This window comes from Clytia hemisphaerica, unplaced genomic scaffold, assembly GCF_902728285.1.
Source record: "Clytia hemisphaerica strain Z4C2 unplaced genomic scaffold, Clytia hemisphaerica genome assembly, whole genome shotgun sequence".
NCBI classification, from domain to species: domain Eukaryota; kingdom Metazoa; phylum Cnidaria; class Hydrozoa; order Leptothecata; family Clytiidae; genus Clytia; species Clytia hemisphaerica.
In genome coordinates this window covers 1,223,243-1,243,475 of record NW_027103528.1, presented here as the reverse complement: position 1 = coordinate 1,243,475, position 20,233 = coordinate 1,223,243, and the positions used below count along the sequence as shown (strand labels likewise).

Below are 20,233 nucleotides of genomic sequence, written 5' to 3'. Positions count from 1 at the left end.
CTTGAAAAGTCCTGAACATGACCCGAACTGACCCACACACGCTCAGTGTTTTGGGCCTGGTTTTTGAAGGCAAAGATCCCAAATTTTATATGAAATGTTTTGCCTAACATGACCCCTTTCTGGGTAAATGTTTGGTGTTTGGGCCATATATACTTTTGACGTATTGGCGTATGGAGCGGATATAAAGTTAAATATTGGCGTAAGTCAAAGCTTTTGAAGACAAGAAGAGCACCGCCATTCTAACGCCCTGCAATTTTGCAGTTTCTTTAGCGGAAGTTTTTTAGGTGTAGATCTTAGTTTAAACAAATAACAATTCGGCGCGTGGACTTTGCATTGTTTCCACACTGGGATCAAAGTAGAAATCTCACCCTGAAATTACCCATCCTGCCCGTGTAAACTAACCATAGCTGCAAAATAAAATAAGTGTTCTTTTCTACCAGAATCTCCCTAGCTATAGATAGCTGAGAGGCTTGGCCTACACACTGTCTATATAAAAAAATCTCAACATGTGTATTATATATACAGTACATGAGATGACAAATGACAGCCAAAAACAGAGGAATTCTGCTCATGTAAGCAAAAAGCTCATGCACATGCGTCTTTTTTAACTGGTTAAAGCATTATATTAATAATCTACTCAAAATTCTGCTTCCACTGATATATAACATGATAAGGGTTATTTTCAGGTTACTTGGATTTTGACCTAAAAAGGAGCCAATTTTGAAAGACTGACTCAATTTTAACATTAATTTTTCAAAGTATTTAATCGCATTGTTCTTGGACTATGGCAAACATTTGGCGATTGTTGTTTTTCTTTTAAGCATCATCTTTATAAGTGATATTGGCTTTCGGCGATTGATTCTATCAAAGCAACTAGGGGACAGTGCTATAAATGAGGAAAAATTTATTTTTCTTATAAGCATCAATTTTATAAAAACACAATTCATAACTCTTAAACCAATAGACATTAGCTTTTGGCGTTTGGTTCTTTCAAAACAAACATAGGATAGTGCTTAAGCTAGAAAAATTTTTTCTTATAAGCATTAACTTTATAAGAACACAATTCTTAACTCTTAAACCAATGATTATTAGCTTTCGGCGATTGGTTCTATAAGCAACTAGGGGACTGTGCTAAATCAGGAAAATTTTGTTTTTCTTTTAAGCATCAACTTTATATGAACACAATTCATAATTCTCCAAACAATAGATATTAGCTTTTGGCGATTGGTTCTTTCAAAGCAAACATATGATTATGCTTAAGCTAGAAAAATTTATTTTTCTTATAAGCATCAACTTTATAAGAAAACAATTCATAACTATTAAACCAATAATTATTAGCTTTCAGTGATCGGTTCTTTCAAAGTAAACATAGGATTGTGCCTAAAAGAGAAACATTTATTTTTCTTATAAGCATCAACTTTATAAGAACATAATTCATAACTCTTAAACAATATGTTTTAGCTATTCTTTGATAAATTAAATCCCTGAAAGCCTATTCCACTTAAAAAAATTCTTGTTCTATAAAATTCTTATAAACTTATGTTAGATTTAGGAAAATTCCCTATTTCTTTCCATAGAGCCGTTGCAGAATGTCGATTCCACTTATATAAAAAATAAATTTGTCTCCTTTTAGATGGCTTTAAAGTTGAATATTTTGCCTTAGTTTAAAATTTGTAATTGGGGAAAATAAGAAAAGGCATGTATTTTTTTTAAATATCTTTAACAATCAGTGTCAAAATATTCCTGAAATATATAACATTCTTCAGAATTTAAAGTTTGAGTGAGAATCACAACTTCAATAATCCCACTCTATTTCATTGGATAATTCAATCAAATACAATGACTTTGCTTGTAGATCGAGCCATGGAAAGGAAAAGGGAGTTTTTTATCATAAATTAGTCCATGTATTGGTAAAAACAACCAATAGAATTTTACTTTATCTCACTGTAATGTAAAGAAATGCAATCCATATCCACAAAATCAATAAAGTTTACATAGGTGCGACTATCTCGAGTCGAGGTTCTATCGAAGATCTCATTATATTGTACTTTTTAATTAGGTTGTACCGATAGGAAAAATAGAAAATCCGAATCTTGGGCTTACCTTGCTAGATGGGTTCACTTTTTTTCAATTTCTATTTTAGGTTTCTGATTAACACTGATGGGTTGATGTATCATGTAGAAAATTAAGACTTGATTCCACTCTCATAGATTTTTACAGGCTATTGAAAATTTTCCATCACAGCATGACCAAAACTCTGACCTAGTACTAGTCTGTGAAAAAATGGATTTCAAGACCTCAAAATCATAGATTTAACCAGTCCAAGTCCATATAAAGTTGATTCAGCTTGCAAAAGAGGCTTTTTGGTTAATATTTTGAATCCATACCTTTAAAAAATCCTTTAATAAAGGCATATCATTCCGAAGCAGTTTTTTCAGCACTGTAGCAGCAGGTTCAGACTTAGCCTATGTTGACTTTTTGTGAACATATGCATGTTATATATCAAATTTTCAGAAATTTTATGTACATTTCAAAAATGGTTAGAAGGGTTGAAAACGAAGTCAACGAGAAGAAAAACCAAAACTTAATTATTTTTTCTCTTATTTGTGCCCGCAATTTTACAAAAACCTAAAAAGTGGGATAAAAAGGTTTTTAAAGCGACTTTAAGCTCTATTTTTTTTTGCTTTTTGCTAGAAAATACCACAGCTTCCCATAAAAGTAGGTTTTAAAGAGATTTGAAGACCTTCAATTTTTGACAATTTCAAAATTTTTGGTTACTGTATGAGCTTTTTGCTTTTATACTGTAAGTATTGGTTAGAAAGTATGGATCTCCAAACTAAGCTATAGACTGATTTGACAAAAACCAGTTAGTTAGTAGGGACTATCTTCAAGCAAGCAATCTTCCTACTTCCTGTTCCTAACTGCCAACCGAACGTTATCGAACCAATTTTCGTAATCGAACAATCGAATTTCATTGAACTAATCAAATGCTAACTGTTCGATTACCGAACCAAATCAAACAGTAATTGAACTTTACCGGAAATTACTGTTTGATTATAGTTTGAAAACAATATATTGTTCGATTAAGTTTGTTTAGAGTTCAAATAGAGTTCTATTAGTTTGTATAGCGACTCGAAGTCACAAAACTCTTGTTGACGTCAAACCAAATGTTTCATTTTTCCGTGAACTTTGAACCCTTCTAACTTTTTTTTAATGTATGCTATGCTAAAGGGTTCCAGTTTTTACGGGGCGGGCGCCAACTACTTTTGCCCCACCCTGATGATCGAGGTTCCGAGGTTTACTGTTTAATTGAAATCGAACACATCGAACAGTATCAAACACAATCAAACTTTATACAACTTTACCAGGATCTCGGTTCAATAACTGCTTGATGCGGTTCAGTAATCGAACAGCTGTTAGTCACACTAGGAAATCTAGCTTTCAGAAAAAACAACATCAGTCATCTACAGGATGTATTTGCACAACAAGGATGAGAGTTACCTGAACCAAGTTCGCAAGACAATTAATTAAAAACTTGAAAGTTTGAAATAAAATAAAACGTGCAGCAGCCAAAATCAACCAACCAAAATTTGTCATACAATAGACCTTTTTTTAAAGAGGCAGCCATATTGAATAATTATGTACTCCAGCATAAAAACAATGATACAGCCATGCATAATTATGTATCATGCATATTTTAAAAATTATGCATGGCTGTATCATTGTTTTTATGCTGGAGTACTTAATTATTCAACATGGCTGCCTCTCTAAAAAAAGGTCTATTCCCGAGACCAGCGCTTTGATTTTTAAGGCCTGGTTTCTACGCTAAAGTAAAAATAATTCCGCATATGTAAATGGGTCATTATTTGAGGTCCGGCAAAAATTCCGGGAAACAGCCTATCCAGAGTGGTGCACAGATCTAGATGGGTTCCGCCTCCCTCGTAGATCTTTTTCTTGGGAAGTTTGATCTTCAAATTAGTTTTCAAGGTTGGCTTGGCTCAAATTTTTTCATCTATGGCTCAAATTTTAGGCAATTTTTAAAAGTTTTTGAAAATGTTAATTTCATTAAAAAGCGCAAAGGACACTAGGACAAAAAGAATTCACCGACAAAACAAAAAAAACTATACCGTCAGCACACACAGACAGGTCTAAACGGGAAACATTTGAAGATTTTGAGCTATCAAGGTGTTACTAAATCATCCTTTACATATTCTTTCTACCATTTTTTAGAAAAAATGGCTGATTGTAGGTGAAAATGACGCCACACACAGAATCGATCATATAGCGCCACCACGGGACCTAAAATCCAAACTTTTAAAAATCCAGCCTTCCTCCCTTCTTAAAAACTTTCCTGTATTAGATAATAAGCAAACCATTGTGTGAAAGATAGAAGAAAATGCACACCTGTGACTGTAACAAACCAATGCTGGTTAGATTGAACAAGTTGTTGTTGGTTCGAGTCAGATAAAATCAGAAAAAATCAAGTGACTTGGATTTTCCTCTGCAACTACACTCAGCACTCTTTCTTCGTACTGCACAGAAATCGGGAAAATGAATAATCGGAATAACATTTTTAGCGCGAAAAATACCGAGTTTATGTATTTGCCAGTTTGCAGAGTATGGCAAGGCTGCACCACAGATATCTAAGCCCGAAGGGCTAGATTTGCAACTTTAAGCTTTCTCCAGCAAAAAAAAGTGAAGCAAAAATTTGACTTTTTAAATTTCGTGCCGATGGATAGGATCTAGCATTTTAATTGTTTTCGGAGCGCGAGATAAAAAAACGTAGGCGGCAAACGCTATTTCACATCTCTCAAACCGGTGAAATTGCATATTTTAGTCACGTGACTCTGGTAGGAAATCCTTCCAAAGATGAGCTTCACTTTTTGATAAAAGCCGCAAATCTAGCCCTTCGGGCTTTACAGATATCTGTGGGCTGCACTCGAGGAAAAATTTGCAAATACCAAGTTCCGCACTGGAAGAACGCACCTGATAAATTTTGGTCCGGACAAGGTGCACCTATACCTAGGAAATTCGCCCAAAAAGGCAAAAAAATTGCTAAAATTAGCTGCACTTGAGGAAAAAATAGCCGAACTCTGCACTCGAGGTTAAAAAACCGTCTGAACTTGCACTTGAAAACCTCAAATTTTGCACCTGCACTTGACTTTTTCAGAGTTGTGCACTCGAGATCTCGAGCAAACGTACCACACTCTGCAAACTGGTGTATTTGCACTTTTGAGGACGGTAGAGTGACTGAAGCGATTTGGAAAAACCCGCAATTCCGCCCCGCAAAATCGAGGACGGTAAAAGTGCTAATTTGCCGTCGTCATCAGCTGGTCAGGATCTACTCAAATTAGAACCTTACCGTCTCCGTCGCTGAAAAACACACATACATAAACTCGCTATTAAGAAATCACGGCCCTCCCACTCTAGACTAGCAAGCGTCTGTCTTTCCTTGGACACAGCAACGCGGGAATAGTGCTTATAATAAAGAGTTCTTATAAAAAATAGAAATTGCCGCGGGAGAGTGGATTGGAAAGATTCAGTGAACATATATAGAAATAGATCCCATTGGCAGCGAAATACAACGACGTGGTTTACTAGTCTACATTTGCTCTCGAGATCTCAAGTGCACAACTCGGAAAAAGTCGAGTGCAGGTGCAAAATTTGAGGTATTCAGGTGCAAGTGCAGACGGTTTTTTAACCCCAAGTGCAGAGTTCCACTATTTTCCTCCTCAAGTGCGGCTAACTTACTTTAGCAATTTTTTGCCTTTTTGGGCCAATTTCCGACGCATAGGTGCACCTTGTCCGGACCAAAATTTATCAAGTGCACTCTTCCAGTGCAGAACTTGGTATTTCCGAATTTTTCCTCAAGCGCAGCCTTGCCATACTCTGCAAACTGGGCGCCCTCCTCTGACGGGTTTCATTCCCTTTTCTATAGTTTAAACCAAAAGTCGCAGAAAAGTGCCTATTTTGTTGGTGGTCACGTATAACGTAGTGTACTGTAGTAAATGAAATTTTCCGTAGATATCGGTACCCTGGGTACCAGAGGCCAAGTTTTCATAGAGAAAATATCAATATTTATTCGCGAGCTGTGATACTCACGGTAAGATTTCGAGTCTGCGTCAACAATTAAATTAACTGATTCGCTGAATCTTAAAATTCTGATGTCATTGAGCCAAAAACCAATTTGATATCAGTGCTCAGAAAAGCATTTGATTGTTGAGGAGCGGATTAGAATAGAAAATGTTTGTCGGGAATGAAAAAGCTCTAAGATTGTCGATGAAAGAGGGGGGGTGTCTTCTACCTTAAGGGAAGAAATTTTCGCGAATCAAGTTTCAAAATGGCAAGTTTCGCAGAATTTAATTTCGCGAATGAGCCGATTTTAAAAGTTTCACGGGATTTAATTTCGCGATTGAGAAGAAGTTATCAGCTTAGATTAACTTTTAAGCACCATGGAGTTGTTTATATTTGTTTATATTTGATAAAAAATACACGTTATAATGCTTAAAAATCAATTGTGTCCATCTTTTTTGATAACACCTGTTCAAAAACAACAAAATAAAAGAAGAAGAAAAAAAATCGAATTTCGCGATTTAACAATTTTGGTGTGTTTCGCGGAATTTAATTTCGCGAATTACGCCCAAATTCGCGAAATTAAATTCCGCGAAAATTTCTTCCCTTAAGGTACAACCAAGTATTTGAAGCCAAAGTTATTTCAACCACAGTTCTTCTTTAGCTTTAATGATGACGAGGATAACTGGCTTTTCCTTATACATATCCAGATTTGTATTCGTGGTCTAGGTTTCTGCCTACCCGATTCCCCTCGCATAACATGGGTGGGCCCACGCAAAGGTACATTCACTTTCCAAGTGAATCGCAACACTTGGTGGGTATCTAACCTCGACCTCCTGAACGGCAGTCAAGATTGATAACCACTATACTACTGCACCGCTTGTGGCGAGGAGCATTATTATCCCATTCACAGTAATTAAACGAGAGAGGAAATTACAATAGATTAAGTGGTATAATATTTATTGATTTCTTTTAGTTTTTCTATCTTTGTTTATGTTTATATAATTTTGAGTTGCTGATCTCATATAAAAAACAGGTTGGGCTGTTTCCAGAATACAAAAAAATAATCCTGTGAAAGTTCGTTGGGTTTATTTCACATCTAGTGTCACTCGAATGTTCATTGCAGTCAGTTCCGCAAGTAAATATCGGAAAACATACGGAACGACCATTTTTGTAATATGGTCTCCATTTTCACACGTTTTGCAAATCCATTGGTTTTTATCACAGGAAATCTTAGCGAGTTCTTCAGGTATCTTGACGAACGTTGGACTGATCAAACTTCCACATTTCGTGCAAACATGAGTCTATAAAATGAGAATTTGAAGGTAGTTTTTATCTTACATTTTAGTCTTTTCCGAACTTTAACGTATATCACATAATTCTAGCTTGATCAGCAATTTAGTCTGACAATAATACTATAGGCTATCACTATTAATAAATTTTGAATTGGATAACTGTTTGTGTTTGTTGAAAAGATATTCACGAGATTATTACCTCTGATTTATCAGAACAATTGAAGAGTCTGTCATGCAAAAGGAAACCACTTCCATGTGCAATCAATGCATCTCTCTCCATTTCTCCAAATCGAATACCACCATGTCTCTTCCGACCCTGTCAAATAGCAAGTTGTTGATGTATTTCATTTATTTTGGTAATGTTTCAAGAAATAGGGGACGTTCTGAAAAAGCTCTCCTGTTGTTTTGGATTCTTCAAAGGTCCATAATATATATCTTCAAATAGACTTGAGTTTGAAAGAATGCAGAATATTCACCTTAAAAAAAGGGTCAAACATGGGGCAGCCATGGGTATGAAACTCTAAGGAGTTACCTTGACCGGTTGATGCGTGAGGACGTCAATTGGACCAGTCGTACGGACCTGTAAAAAGAACACATAGATAAATCATAGCTAAAAATGTCATTTCGCGTTAATACTGAAAAGGAATTCCTCTACATTTACAAAACTATGAATAAATTTCGTAATATTCATGATGGAATGTTTTATACGAATGCAATAAAAAGAGCGAGTGTTTGACACTTATGAAAATAATACTAGTGGCAAACAACACCCGAGTTATTTCGGGTGCTTCCGTATAAAACATTACGTCATGAATAACAAAAACCAATCTACATCTACTACTAAAGACTTACAGCACGCGCAATCTTCGATTCTGAATCGGACAACGAATTAGATATCACTGAAGTATTTTCATTCTACAAAAAGATATTTCACAGTACACGACCTGTCCTATCTTTCATTCGAGTAATCTTCAAAATTTATTTTTCTTCAAAAAATTAAAAACATTCGAGTAATCTTTCAATTATTTAATCAAACTTGCATCACTGAGAAACATCACTTTGTATTTCCTATTCCTATAGAATTTTAACTTAAATGACTCTAGGAGCACTAAATAAAAACTTATTTTTATGATACCTTACTAGTGTAAAAAAACGATATACTTTAGGCGTACAAACTTTCGCGAGGACGAAAAATCACGAAATTCACGACTATTTACTTCCGCGAATTTAACGGAAATAAACTTTCGCGAATCAAGACGTAAAATTGAGAATTTTCACATGAAAAAATGGCTTAGAGGGACAAATACTTCTTGGATTGGCTTGAAACATTTGTCCTTTGACTCATTAGTCTTTTAACATGCCAAATAGTGTCATAAAAGTTACATTTTATTCAAAGTATGAAGTTTTACAGATTTTCTATTTTGTCAAGAAATTTTCACGAGCATAAACTTTCGCGAATGGCCCTTCCCAGAATTTTTAAAGACATTTACTTTCGCGAAAAGGGCCAAAATTCGCGAAAATCGCGATAGTTTCTGCTCGCGAAAGTTTGTACGGCTAAAGTAAATTATCATTTATATCAGCTGCTTTGCAGAACGTAGCCAAATAATATGAAATGTTTCTATGAGCACTAGACAATGCCTACCTGATGACACCTTAACAGTTTACCATGGTATACGCTATCACTTCCTTCAACTGCTTCCGAATGTTTAAATATCGATTATTCAACTTACTTGAAATTTATCGGAGACCATGTGACGTAGACGTTGATAGTAAACGATGCCGACGAAAATACTGACGCCCATCTCTTGACCATTAATTCCACTGTACAAAGTCTCGTTGCCGTAATAATTATAACCAGCTGAAAGAAAGTATGAAAAATTAAATTCTTTCCCGATAATTAAACGCTTTTTTTATAAGAATATCTTCTATAAGAATATCAGGGTGAAAATTGGCCAAGTCGTAAGAATACCCTAAGAATACCCTTTAGGGTGAATTTCATAGAACTTAATAAGAATACAGTCATTTTGTATTTGGTTAACATATAAAACCACTTCCTGTGTTAAAGATAATTGAAAGCTTTGAGGAAGAAATGTAACTTTAACCCAAATCTTCAAAAGTCCAAAACCCTCAAATTGATCATTTCTCATGTTTGTAAAAAAGTCAATTCTAAAAAAGTAAGAATACGTTAAGAATATTTCATCCTCAATTTTGGCAATTTCTTAAGAATCCTTGACCCTCATCCAAAGTACACTTTCTTATTAAAAAAAAAGCGAAGTCACCTTTTAGCAACATATCACCCATGTAATCAGCAGCAGGATCATCTTCCGAAAACTTGAAGGGCGTTGAATCGTGGGTGATACCGTGAAGGGCGGCTGATTTGCCCGCCATTGATTCGATCATCATACCTAAAGCAATAACAAACAAAAAGTTAAAATGATGTAAAAATGATCTATGTACTGGATAATAGACAAGTGAAATATATTTCTCAGTAAACTAGAGCTTTAAGAATAAAGTCGTGGGATCCCTTTGTAGGAGAACTGATGCTTTTGAAAAGACCTCACGAACAGAGTAACTTACCGATAGTCATACGAGAGGGGAAACCATGAGGGTTGAACAAGATATCTGGTACCATACCACTCTCTGTGAACGGCATATCATGCACTGGCCATTTTTGACTGAAACAAAATTGAGTTGAGTGATGAAGATTTCTGATACAAAACCAAGGAATAAGACGAGCATATGTTTGCTTAATGACTAATGTTGATATGCGACCAAACACGTGTATACGGATAGCTTAACCGTTGGAGATATAATTTTGAAGGGAATAATATAGCAAATCCTTTCAATCTTTTTTTGAAAGATTGAAAAATTAAGAATTTAAGGAGAGAATTTATCTGGAAGAGTTTGCTTCCTAAAGGGACCAGAAAACTTGGTTAAAGAATAAATATGAATTTTTACCTGAGAATCCCTTTTTGTCCGTGCCTACTGGCAAACTTGTCACCAATGATCGGATTTCTCTAAAAAGATAAAAGACCGATACATAAATACTGATTTGTCGAAGCATATTTGTCGTATCTGTCCTGTACCAATCGGGGTATGGGCATAAGATAGCTAGGATCTAAGATCTTGTTAAAGCCAAAGTGTATTATAAAAGCAGGAGCTTTCAAGGAGTTAGAAATAAAAACGATGTAATACAAAATTTTCTTACTCTTATTCTCAACTTGATAGATACTCTGTCCATTTTACCGTCGCCGAGATTATTGCCCAAGATCTTCACCTATAATAGAAGAGTTTCAATTTGTCACTTATCGCATCTCACTTAATAATTGTGGAGGTATACAAACTGATAAGAAGACTGTATCTAATTTCATTATTCCTATTTAAAAAGTTCTTTGAAAGATACAACAAAAGGGAGAAACTGAGTGTCAAAATATTCTTACATCCTCAATGTAGGCTGGCTCCATGCTTTTATATTTTTTCACCGTGTATTGTTGATTTGCCGTGTTGTAGTAGCTAGATAGATAGATGAAAGTCGATATTTTACGTGATAGTCCAGGACCTAACCACGGCCGGCTGGCCAGCCAGCTCGGCTATCTATGACCTGAATCCCTGGTTTGTGGCACTGACGCCTTAGACCACTTGGTCTCCACAGAGCTGTGGGTAACAAGTAAGGAGTTTCTCAAAAATTGTGCTAAACTTTGATAATTAACCTGGTTTCAAACAGTTTGTTAGTTTCATGATTGAGGGGATATCAGTGCGAGATTCTAACCTGTAATAAGGTTCATCTTGTTGCATGTAACGCCCGATCAACGGTAATCCGTCTAAATCTATTTTTCCATTTATTACAGGTCCACTTTTCGGATCCGCACCTGAAATTTAAAACCACCACTCAGGTTAATTGCTGAAAACGCTGTATTATTTATACATTCATTCATCCATTCAGCTCAATTGATTTCGCTGCGAAGCATGTGTCTCATTTTGTATGACTTGATAAAAAAATGATTGTGAAATCCGAGAACGAGTTTGTATGCGGCAAAGCTAATACAGTTTCAAAAGGAAGTTCGAGCCTTAGGCACATAAAACTGATATCGTCAGATAATAGCTCAATTAAACAAAGAAAAAATTACCAAATCGTGTCGTCGATGTTCGGCCTTTCTTCTCCACTAGGTTTATTACCTGTCGACAAAAAATGAACTTTGAAATACAAAAAGAGTACAAAAGTCCGTCTCATAAAGACAGTTCACGAAGAAGATGGCCATTTCGCGCTCGTTGAAAAGAATACCAAACAAAAAAAACCAGAAATATTTTGAAAAAGAAGATGAAATTTTTTAAAAGCATCAGGCATTGAGCGCAGCAGATTTAAAATTTAGGTGTTTTCGTTGGTAAATATTGCAATTCGTAAAGGACTTAAAGACAAGACATATTTTAAGAAGAGTCAACCGCCTCTGATCAAACTAGGAATAGGGCTATAGTAAGATTACCAACACAAAAAATGGGGACAATATGAACAGACCTCAGTCTTGTAGATTTGTCCATGAGAAAATCCACGATCGAGAGAGCCTTTATTGATAATCATAGCATCTTCCATGTCGTAACCCTGAAACGAAATTTAGAAAATATAAACATTTTAACACCAATTTATATTGCGGAGATGAGCCATTGTTCTAGGGGTCTTTCGATTGAGACGACCAACCCGTTTCTATATTATATAAAGGCGAGTTTATGTACTTGCACTTTTGAGGATGATAGGGTGACTGAAGCGATTTGGAATAACTGGTAGTTCTGACCCGCAAAGTCAAGGACGGTAAAAGTGCTGATTTACCGTCGTCCCCAGCTGGTCAGGATCTAGTCAAATTAGAACCTTACCGTCTCCGCCACAGAAAAACACACAATATACATTGACACGGTATGAACTGAGTTAACAGATCATTTGAAGAAAGAATAATTGCAAATGCAAAAGGCTTACCATACACTTTTCCTGTCTAATTAAGTAACTGTAAATGAAACAAACTAAATGTTGCTCCTGGAACCGCTGATTAGAGAAGATGACGCCCTAAGATCATTATGGCCATCAATGTCGAATGAAAAACTTGAAAAACTTGAATCTGAATAAAATTTTGGATCCAGTAAACACTTCATTTTCTGATACCCCTTCATCATGATACAGAGAAAACATTAAAAAAACTTACGGTATACGAGATAACAGCGACAACAGCGTTTGTACCTAGTGGAAATTCGTCGACTCCGTAATCGTTGTATCGTTCGTTTCGTACAATTGGTGCTTGTGGCGTCTATAAGAAAAATACATTGTGGTTCTCTATCCATGTCTTCAAAGCGAAAGTTACAAAACAAAGAAAAGTATGAGGGTTATTCAAGATATTCGTGACGTAATGATTTCTACAGAAACACCCCGGTTTTTGTAAGCAGTGGCAAATTCAAGCTAGAGAAAAAATTGTTTAAATTTTGCCACTACTGGGAAAGTCGAAATGTTTCCGTAGATATTGAAGTTTACCTGTATACGGTACATCTTGTTATCGGAACGATGTTTTAGCGCTTGACACGGTGTTCCCATGGTTTGTTTACCCATCTAAAGAACAAAGATTTTTTTAAGAGAAAACAATGGAATGATTTAGATGTGAGTTTGGAATATTTGAAAATTTAAAGTTACAAAGTAATGGTATTTACAAGGTTACATCACTCAACTTAATTGAAGAAGGGAGAGAGAAATGCAAGTATTGGTGATGGACTCTTTGACATTTTAAAGGATGATCAAAGAACTCATAGAACAACTTTTTCATTCACCTGACACTGGTACATGTTACGTGGAGATTGATTGAAGTCAGAATAAGGCGTCAAATTTGCAAGAGCACTCAACATTGAACTTGGACCCAACTCAAGATGTGTGGTAACGTTTTTAATGATCTCCTTCTTGCACACTGCAATATCCATATACACCTGTCGATCAAGAAGAAAACATTTTATATAAGCTTCCCAACAAACCAAGTTTTAAGCAGAATAAATCCTGGTAGGAGAATCTTAAACTTTACGGCAGTGCTTTGAATGAATCCGTTTAAGCATAATTGCAACGATTTCCTTTTTTAAAGGAATAGTGGTCAGGAAATTGACACACAAGTGGGAGATACCAGGGGGTGAAGCTAAATACACTGTAAATGTTAAAGCTAATCATCTGGTGAAAGCAGCACTTCTAGCTTAAATGTTTGCTCAGATATTACTGGAATATATATGCCAAACCTGTTCAAAAGAACCAATGTATTCGACGGTTTTAGTGCGTAAGTTGGTGACAGGTCGTATCATACGGGCGGGTTCCGTGAATAAAAACAGACCGGGATACTGTCCGGCGTATTTCGTCTTTTGAATCAAACAAATCTCCATAGTTGAAGGGATCTGCAAAAGATGAAAGATTTTTTACAATTAATTCATATAATAAGTAGCCATTCTTTAATGATAAAGTAAAGCTTTTGGGTAAGACCATCTTATTCGAATTATAGAGAGCATTTTACGTTACTTTCAAGCTTAGGGGATCAATGTTTTAGTTCGAATCATAGAAGTTCGGATTAGAGTGAGTTGACTTAAAAGTAACTCACCCCTTCTTTGCCACTAGCTTTAAAATATCTCAATTGAGCAGCTAAATCTTCGGCACGATTTCTATGGATTCTTCCCACAACATCTCCATCCAAAAGCACCGTGTAACAATCTGATAAATTGGGAAGTTTGGATGCTTGGTTTTCAGGATACACACCGAGTGTTAACAGCATTTTTCGTAATGTGGCCGTTGGTCTGATCTCGTTCTCCACCTACACGAACCGGCCAAGAGTAGAAAGTAATACGCAAATTATTGGGTAGAATTAAGAATATAAATTTGCGAGTGCAGATGTCTCCTATCTTATTCGTATCGGAAATTTACAACTGATTTCACCCAACTTGTCCATTGAAGAAAAGTGAAACCCTGATTGCTATTTTTTCACAAGTTTGATCATGGTCATTTCTCTCTGATCTGTTGTAGATCTTTCCTCCTCAATTATTTGTCGACTGTAACTACTACAGTATTCAAAAGAAAGGACACCAACCAAATCACCTTCAAATGAGCCCTCGTATCATGAATCAGTCAAGAGATGAGACGCAAAGAGACGTTTTACCTTGCATAAAGCAGCCAAATGGTTCAACAGACCACATGGTGAACCATCAGGTGTGTGTACCGGACACATAAAACCCCAGGCTTCAGGAAGCAATTTTCGGACACCAGTAGTTCTCATTTGAGCGAAGAAAGCACCACGATGAATACAACGGAAATGTGAAAGGAATCGCATGATGTTCAACTTGTCCGCTACAACCGTTAAACCTGTATTCTAGAATGGAAAAATTGGAGAAATATAAATCACTCAAAGCATGGCGTTCCTCAATGAAATCCAGGATGTGTACAGTGTTATTCATCTAGATCCAGATAAATTCTAGTTGGAATTTTAATTACTAATTTACACTTCAAAATCATTGAATTCGATATTGGAATCACTTTCTAACGGCCTACACTGTTTCATTTTTTTCGATACTTTGATATAAGCCATCCATTAACCAAAAGATACCATGATGAAATCTGTTGAAATCTATATAAGATGATTAGAATCTATTCGTTTCTGTATGTATTTTACCTGCATAAGTCCAAGCGAGCTTTTGGATGAAATGTTTCCAGTACTAAAGAAGTGTTCAACAGCGTTCGAAACATTAATGGTTTTCTGCATCCAAGAGAGAAGCGTCGCTTGATTCAATTCGAACTCATTTCCCATCTTCTTCATCCCTCTCAATAAACCATAACGAAGTGACGTTAGCCAGGTCTCCAGCTTATCCTAGAGAGCAAAAACCATGAAATTGACACTTATTAAAAGGTTTTTGGGGATTGATTCGGTAGATTTGCGTAAGGACTTCCCATACGATAGCTTGTGACAAACAGACACTGTATTCTTCTAAGAACCGTTCCGTCTGTAACTTTTTTTTATTATTCCACCAATGGATCTTGTGGAAGATTTACAGTTTCGTGGGGAACGTCCAAGAACGTCATAAAATCAAGATATGTAGAATTGTAGATTCAAGAATCATACTATGAACCAATAACAATAAAACGAAGAGAAGTCTTGAACAATTATAAGAACCAAATAGCAAGTAAAAAGAATTTAGGATTGGTCAGTCAAGAGAATTGAACCAACCTTGAGTACGGTTTGAAAGACATGTCCACCTAACAATACTTCTTGGTTCATTGGATTATCAGGAGTTTCAACGGCACACTTCTCGTTCGCCAAGTCAAATAGCTTCTGTGTCATAAACCTAAAACAGATCACAAGAAATGACTAGGTTTTTTCCTGGGAATCGATTTCGCCGTTGTTGCTTATTTAATTAATGCTTAAGTTCAAGATTAAATTTAGTTAGAGAAGGCTCCAATCTTTAGTTTTAATGCTTAAGTTTCGAGGTCAAATTTAGTTAAAGAATGCTCAAAGCTTTACTTCCGCAGAGCTTCGGTAAATATATGAACAAGGTTTTGACTTTTAACCATCCTTCTATTCTGCAGTCAACTTATTAAGTGCTGGCATCATATACGAGTGTCAAATTGTTACGGTCCTGTACCTGTAGGTCGAATCTAGGATCGCCGCGATCTATGTCACCCTTTTTCCCCTGTCTTCAAAAACCTAAAAAGTCCAGATTGGCATTCTTTCCTTAGTTGGGTGGGTAGGCGCATTTAAAATCAAAAGTATTTGAAAATTTGAAGTTACAGAGAAAACGCGTTTAATGGGTTAACAAGTCAAGCAATTACTTACACAAGAAGGTTGAATTTATCTTGATTGTTATCGAGGTGAGGTAGAATACAATTATTGAAAAGATAAATGGCCACTTCTTCGTCCGTAACCCATTCGGCCAACGAAAACTTGATTCGGAATCGTTCACCTAATGATTGGGAGAATAAAGTTTATGCACATTAATGGAAAAGGTATACTTGGAAACCTTCTGTAACCTTGTAAACTTTCCTCATTCAACAAGCATGCAATTTTATAGGAGTCGATGAAGGTGAGCCAGACATTGCCTTTAAAATGGAGTCTCATAGTCCTATGGAAATGAAAACGAGCAGCGATTTATTGTTTTCCCCAATGAGCTTTATATAAACCCTCTGCAGGCATGGAAAAGCGCTAGATCAAGCCAGGCCTAGATATTTGTAGCGCCGTTTGAAACAGAAGGTAGCACTGCGGCTTCTTTAAGGAGACCAACTTCAGAATAACTCCGTTCATAGATGGCAAAAAAAGCTTAGTCCAGGGTTTATAAAAGTCAGTGAGTTTCCCTCAATATTTCTACTGTAAATTTAGATTCGTATTTCATCTTACCAATATATTTGAGGACTTCTTTTCTTGTGAGCAATCCTTCATTTTGAAGGACACGAAGCATATTGGCTACAGCATCTTTGAAAAACACATTTTCTTCTTGACCTTTAACGAGGTTGGTGTACACATACTGGTCTGTGTTCGGTGTGAGAGCCTGTTCATTGGGAGATAAAAGCGATTTTATTACACATAAAAACATAAAAAATACGGGAAAAGCATCATGAAAGCATTCCAAAAAAGTAAGTTACCGTACATCGGGTGAATTTTTTTCATTTCTAGGAATTGCCAAAGCAATACAAAGGGAAAGAAATTAAAGAGTTTGGGTGGGTGAAAAGTAAGTTTAATTTGCGAGGCAACGTATTTTTACCAGTATCCCTGATGAAAATCTACAGTGGAAGTCCCCAGGAATATTTTACAAGGAATGGCAATGAGGAAGTTTCGCTAATGCACATGCTGAACGATAGGTAATTGAATGTTTCAATTACTCATAAATGAAAACGCTTATCTGTCCAACAAAAACCACAGAACTTGTGTTTACCTTGAGGACGATGGCAAGTGGTATAAAGAACTGTTCTTTTCCATGGATGAATGAGAAAGTACATGTACCGTCATTGAGATAGTGAAGAACACTTGTGTTTCCTGTCTGATCCTTTTGTACTGACCGAATGGAAACACCAAACTCAGTAAATAATGGACCACGCTGCTTCCATGAATTTCGCACCATAGCTAATGGCTAAAGAAGACAAGTATTAGAGAGCTAAATGATATCATGAAGTAGGAGTGTGTCAGATTTCAAAATATAACACGACTTTAACATGTGTCAAAGAAATGAAGACGGAAGTGGCTTTCACAAAAATTGCCTAGTGTTGCGGTACAGCTCTTGAATTTTTCTCTCATGGCATCATTATAAAAACTATATAAAATTTGTTTGATTATAATGTCGAATTTTGGCTGCTGAACAAGCGCGATAAGAGTAAATGAAGTTGAAAATGCTATTGTAACATCAAAATTGACTTACATAGTTTCTTCTGGGCATGATAAGCATACGAATGATTCTTTCAATTCCATTGATGATAAAATATCCTCCCATTTCTTGTGCTTCTTCGTGTTGACGAATCAGTTCTTTTGGTGTCAAACCGTGCAATGAACAATGACTTGACTGAAGTAAAGAAACAAAGGATAAAAAATCTTGCTCACTGGTTTTTTAACTGGTCAGACTTTTTTCTCTGAAGACTGCAATCTTTCATAGTCTTAATAAGATGAATCCTTTTTGAAGAATCTCAAAGTAAGTCAAATGTAAGCCACATTACCTTTCAGAAACATAAAGTTCCTTTTATTACAGCGAATGTTAGTATAAATAAAGATATTAATCCAGATTTGTAGATGAAATTTTTGAGACGCATCTTTGATTTGAACAACTTTAATGTAAAGCGATACGCTTCTACGAGATGCCTGAGACACAAGAATGTGCAGAACTCTTCGCAAGACTGATTATCTGGTCTTTTTAACCCTTGAACCAATTTAAAATGATTGACTAACCTTGACCATCATAGGTACCTTGCCAAGTACTCTACTAGTATGTCCTTGCACTTGATCCCCAATCTTCCATTGGACAGTCGCTGTAAGGTTTGCGCCATAAGTACAATGTCTTTCCCGACATTCAGCAGGATATATCCTGGTCGTTTTGGAAGTCACATCTTTTTCATCTACCATTGGATGCCCAATATCTGCATTCTGAATCGAAATAATGAATTAAAATAAAAATCACTTCCTGCTATCTCCATTTATTGAAAACAAACATTTTCGCATTACTTTCAGCTGATTAAAAAGCATTATGGGCTAGTTAGACTACACAATATATTGACGAGCAATATTCGACAATATGGTTTGCAGACCCTAATGTTAATTAAGTAAACAACAGGTACTTTATTTAAAAGAAATTTTCTTTCTGTAAACGACCCTAATTATTGTTAGAATAATTGCAAATCTTTTCAATATGTTGCCGGCGCACTCAGCAATATATTGTCACTAAATAGCCTGACAATAATATATATGTGAAGAAATTAAAAGAATTTCTGTTCAACCATTTTCTTTCAGGAGATTTGGGTGGCAGAGCAGCATATGGCTTTCGTCCTTACTAGGACTCGTCAGCGCTGCATACTGCTAAAAATATTCACTCTAGAGATTTGGGTGGCAGAGCAGGTGTATGCATTTCGTCCTCATTGGGACTCATCAGCACACTGCCTACTATATACAAATTATTGTGTAATGTGTATAGCTCCATGGGGCTTCAAGAAATAAGTAACCAAACTTACCAAATGCCTTCCCACAAACCTAGATGTATAAACTTACCAAGAATCGTATTTCAGCCCTCCTACCATCTGGCAACTCAAAATGTTGAGGTGGAATAAGCTGGAACAGAAAATTGAAAATGGTTTATTGAATCCAGAATGTTATACACAAGTTAATTTGACATATTATATGCACATGCTAGAAGTATATAATACATGTTTCAGCATGTAAGATATTAATTTTAAGTAAGTGCGATGCTTTAAAAGGAAATATCCTTAAATTTCAAAATTGTGTTTTGGAGTCTAAAAAAATAAAGCAAAATTTGGACTATCCTTTCGAATTTATACCTATAGCTTTTTCCGCTTGGACTTTTGACAGATGGATTTCAAATGGTCAAGTGTTTGCTTGATTTCATCCAATAATTCTTGAGAAGGATCCTCAGTGACGAATTGTCGTAGAAATTCAAGATTCTTATTGATTGAATGCCTTGATTCTTGTTTATTTTTGCTTGTTCGAGCATACAATTTGAATTTCTTCTTACTCCCCTCTGGAAGTTCAGATTCAGCACCAGGGGTCTGTTGGCAGTGTGACACACCCATTTCAAAGGAGTGAACTTTGTGAATGTGGGCGCAAATATCGTTAACATCAGTTTGACAATTACATGTATACATGTGTTCACACAAGCCAAAACAAAGCAGCTCCAAACATCTGATTGGACAAAATTCTTCCAAACAGCCATCAGAGTTCCAATTGACTTCATAAACTGATTCATCGTGAGTAACAAACCATTGTGTATCAGAGACTTTGTTCATGTCTTCATCGGAGATGCCGAGAGATGTGACATGAGATGAAGGCTCTATCTCAGCAAGCTGTTGTTGGCATCTTTGTTTCAAATACACTGAATGGTCGTTATTGAGTAAGGTATTGAGTAAAGTACCAATGGAGACTTGTTCTCTCAAAGAACCAAGCGACAATCGTAATGATTGAATAGTTGTATTGATGTGCATGAAGATATCACAGTGATGAAATTCTGGTTTGCGGTAACATAGTGCCCACTTCTCTGGTTCAGTAAGGTAAAGGTCAGCCATGAAGGTTACAATACTGAGACATTTGACCTTGTATGAATGGAAGAAATCTGAAGCAATATCTTTGAAGTTTTCAGGGTCTCTTTGTTCGATCAGTGCCACAAGAGTA

At 36.0% G+C, this 20,233-nt stretch overlaps 3 protein-coding genes across 6 annotated transcripts in view; all 3 read right to left on the bottom strand.

The window, feature by feature from the left end:
* Nucleotides 1-20,233, bottom strand: part of LOC136799478 (signal transducer and activator of transcription 5B-like) — a 279,436-nt gene that overhangs the window by 174,063 nt on the left and 85,140 nt on the right. The window lies entirely within an intron of this gene.
* LOC136799481 (coiled-coil domain-containing protein 93-like) overlaps nucleotides 1-20,233 on the bottom strand; it is a 112,810-nt gene that overhangs the window by 10,978 nt on the left and 81,599 nt on the right. The window contains exon 1 of one of the 4 annotated variants that reach the window (XM_067056192.1): nucleotides 5,752-5,808. The exons of 1 other annotated variant lie outside the window; for it this stretch is intronic. In XM_067056192.1, the coding sequence (XP_066912293.1) occupies nucleotides 5,752-5,792 (41 nt within the window). In that variant the 5' untranslated portion in view covers nucleotides 5,793-5,808. Of the gene's footprint in view, nucleotides 1-2,103; nucleotides 2,250-4,404; nucleotides 4,544-5,751; nucleotides 5,809-20,233 lie in introns of those variants that run through there. 2 more of the 4 variants (XM_067056193.1, XM_067056195.1) reach the window with 2 other exon arrangements.
* Nucleotides 7,031-20,233, bottom strand: part of LOC136799477 (DNA-directed RNA polymerase I subunit RPA2-like) — a 34,291-nt gene continuing 21,088 nt past the window's right edge. The window contains exons 3-28 of the mRNA XM_067056188.1: nucleotides 19,100-19,159; nucleotides 18,287-18,481; nucleotides 17,766-17,906; nucleotides 17,286-17,480; nucleotides 16,751-16,901; nucleotides 16,193-16,319; nucleotides 15,587-15,704; nucleotides 15,035-15,229; nucleotides 14,525-14,734; nucleotides 13,973-14,182; nucleotides 13,620-13,772; nucleotides 13,170-13,322; nucleotides 12,880-12,954; nucleotides 12,557-12,658; nucleotides 11,881-11,964; nucleotides 11,495-11,543; nucleotides 11,137-11,236; nucleotides 10,808-10,880; nucleotides 10,576-10,644; nucleotides 10,326-10,384; nucleotides 9,945-10,042; nucleotides 9,647-9,772; nucleotides 9,098-9,225; nucleotides 7,900-7,947; nucleotides 7,567-7,683; nucleotides 7,031-7,376 (exon numbers count right to left, since the gene is read on the bottom strand). Of these exons, the coding sequence (XP_066912289.1) occupies nucleotides 7,161-7,376; nucleotides 7,567-7,683; nucleotides 7,900-7,947; nucleotides 9,098-9,225; nucleotides 9,647-9,772; nucleotides 9,945-10,042; nucleotides 10,326-10,384; nucleotides 10,576-10,644; nucleotides 10,808-10,880; nucleotides 11,137-11,236; nucleotides 11,495-11,543; nucleotides 11,881-11,964; nucleotides 12,557-12,658; nucleotides 12,880-12,954; nucleotides 13,170-13,322; nucleotides 13,620-13,772; nucleotides 13,973-14,182; nucleotides 14,525-14,734; nucleotides 15,035-15,229; nucleotides 15,587-15,704; nucleotides 16,193-16,319; nucleotides 16,751-16,901; nucleotides 17,286-17,480; nucleotides 17,766-17,906; nucleotides 18,287-18,481; nucleotides 19,100-19,159 (3,252 nt within the window). The 3' untranslated portion in view covers nucleotides 7,031-7,160. The remainder of the gene's footprint in view (nucleotides 7,377-7,566; nucleotides 7,684-7,899; nucleotides 7,948-9,097; nucleotides 9,226-9,646; nucleotides 9,773-9,944; nucleotides 10,043-10,325; nucleotides 10,385-10,575; nucleotides 10,645-10,807; nucleotides 10,881-11,136; nucleotides 11,237-11,494; nucleotides 11,544-11,880; nucleotides 11,965-12,556; nucleotides 12,659-12,879; nucleotides 12,955-13,169; nucleotides 13,323-13,619; nucleotides 13,773-13,972; nucleotides 14,183-14,524; nucleotides 14,735-15,034; nucleotides 15,230-15,586; nucleotides 15,705-16,192; nucleotides 16,320-16,750; nucleotides 16,902-17,285; nucleotides 17,481-17,765; nucleotides 17,907-18,286; nucleotides 18,482-19,099; nucleotides 19,160-20,233) is intronic.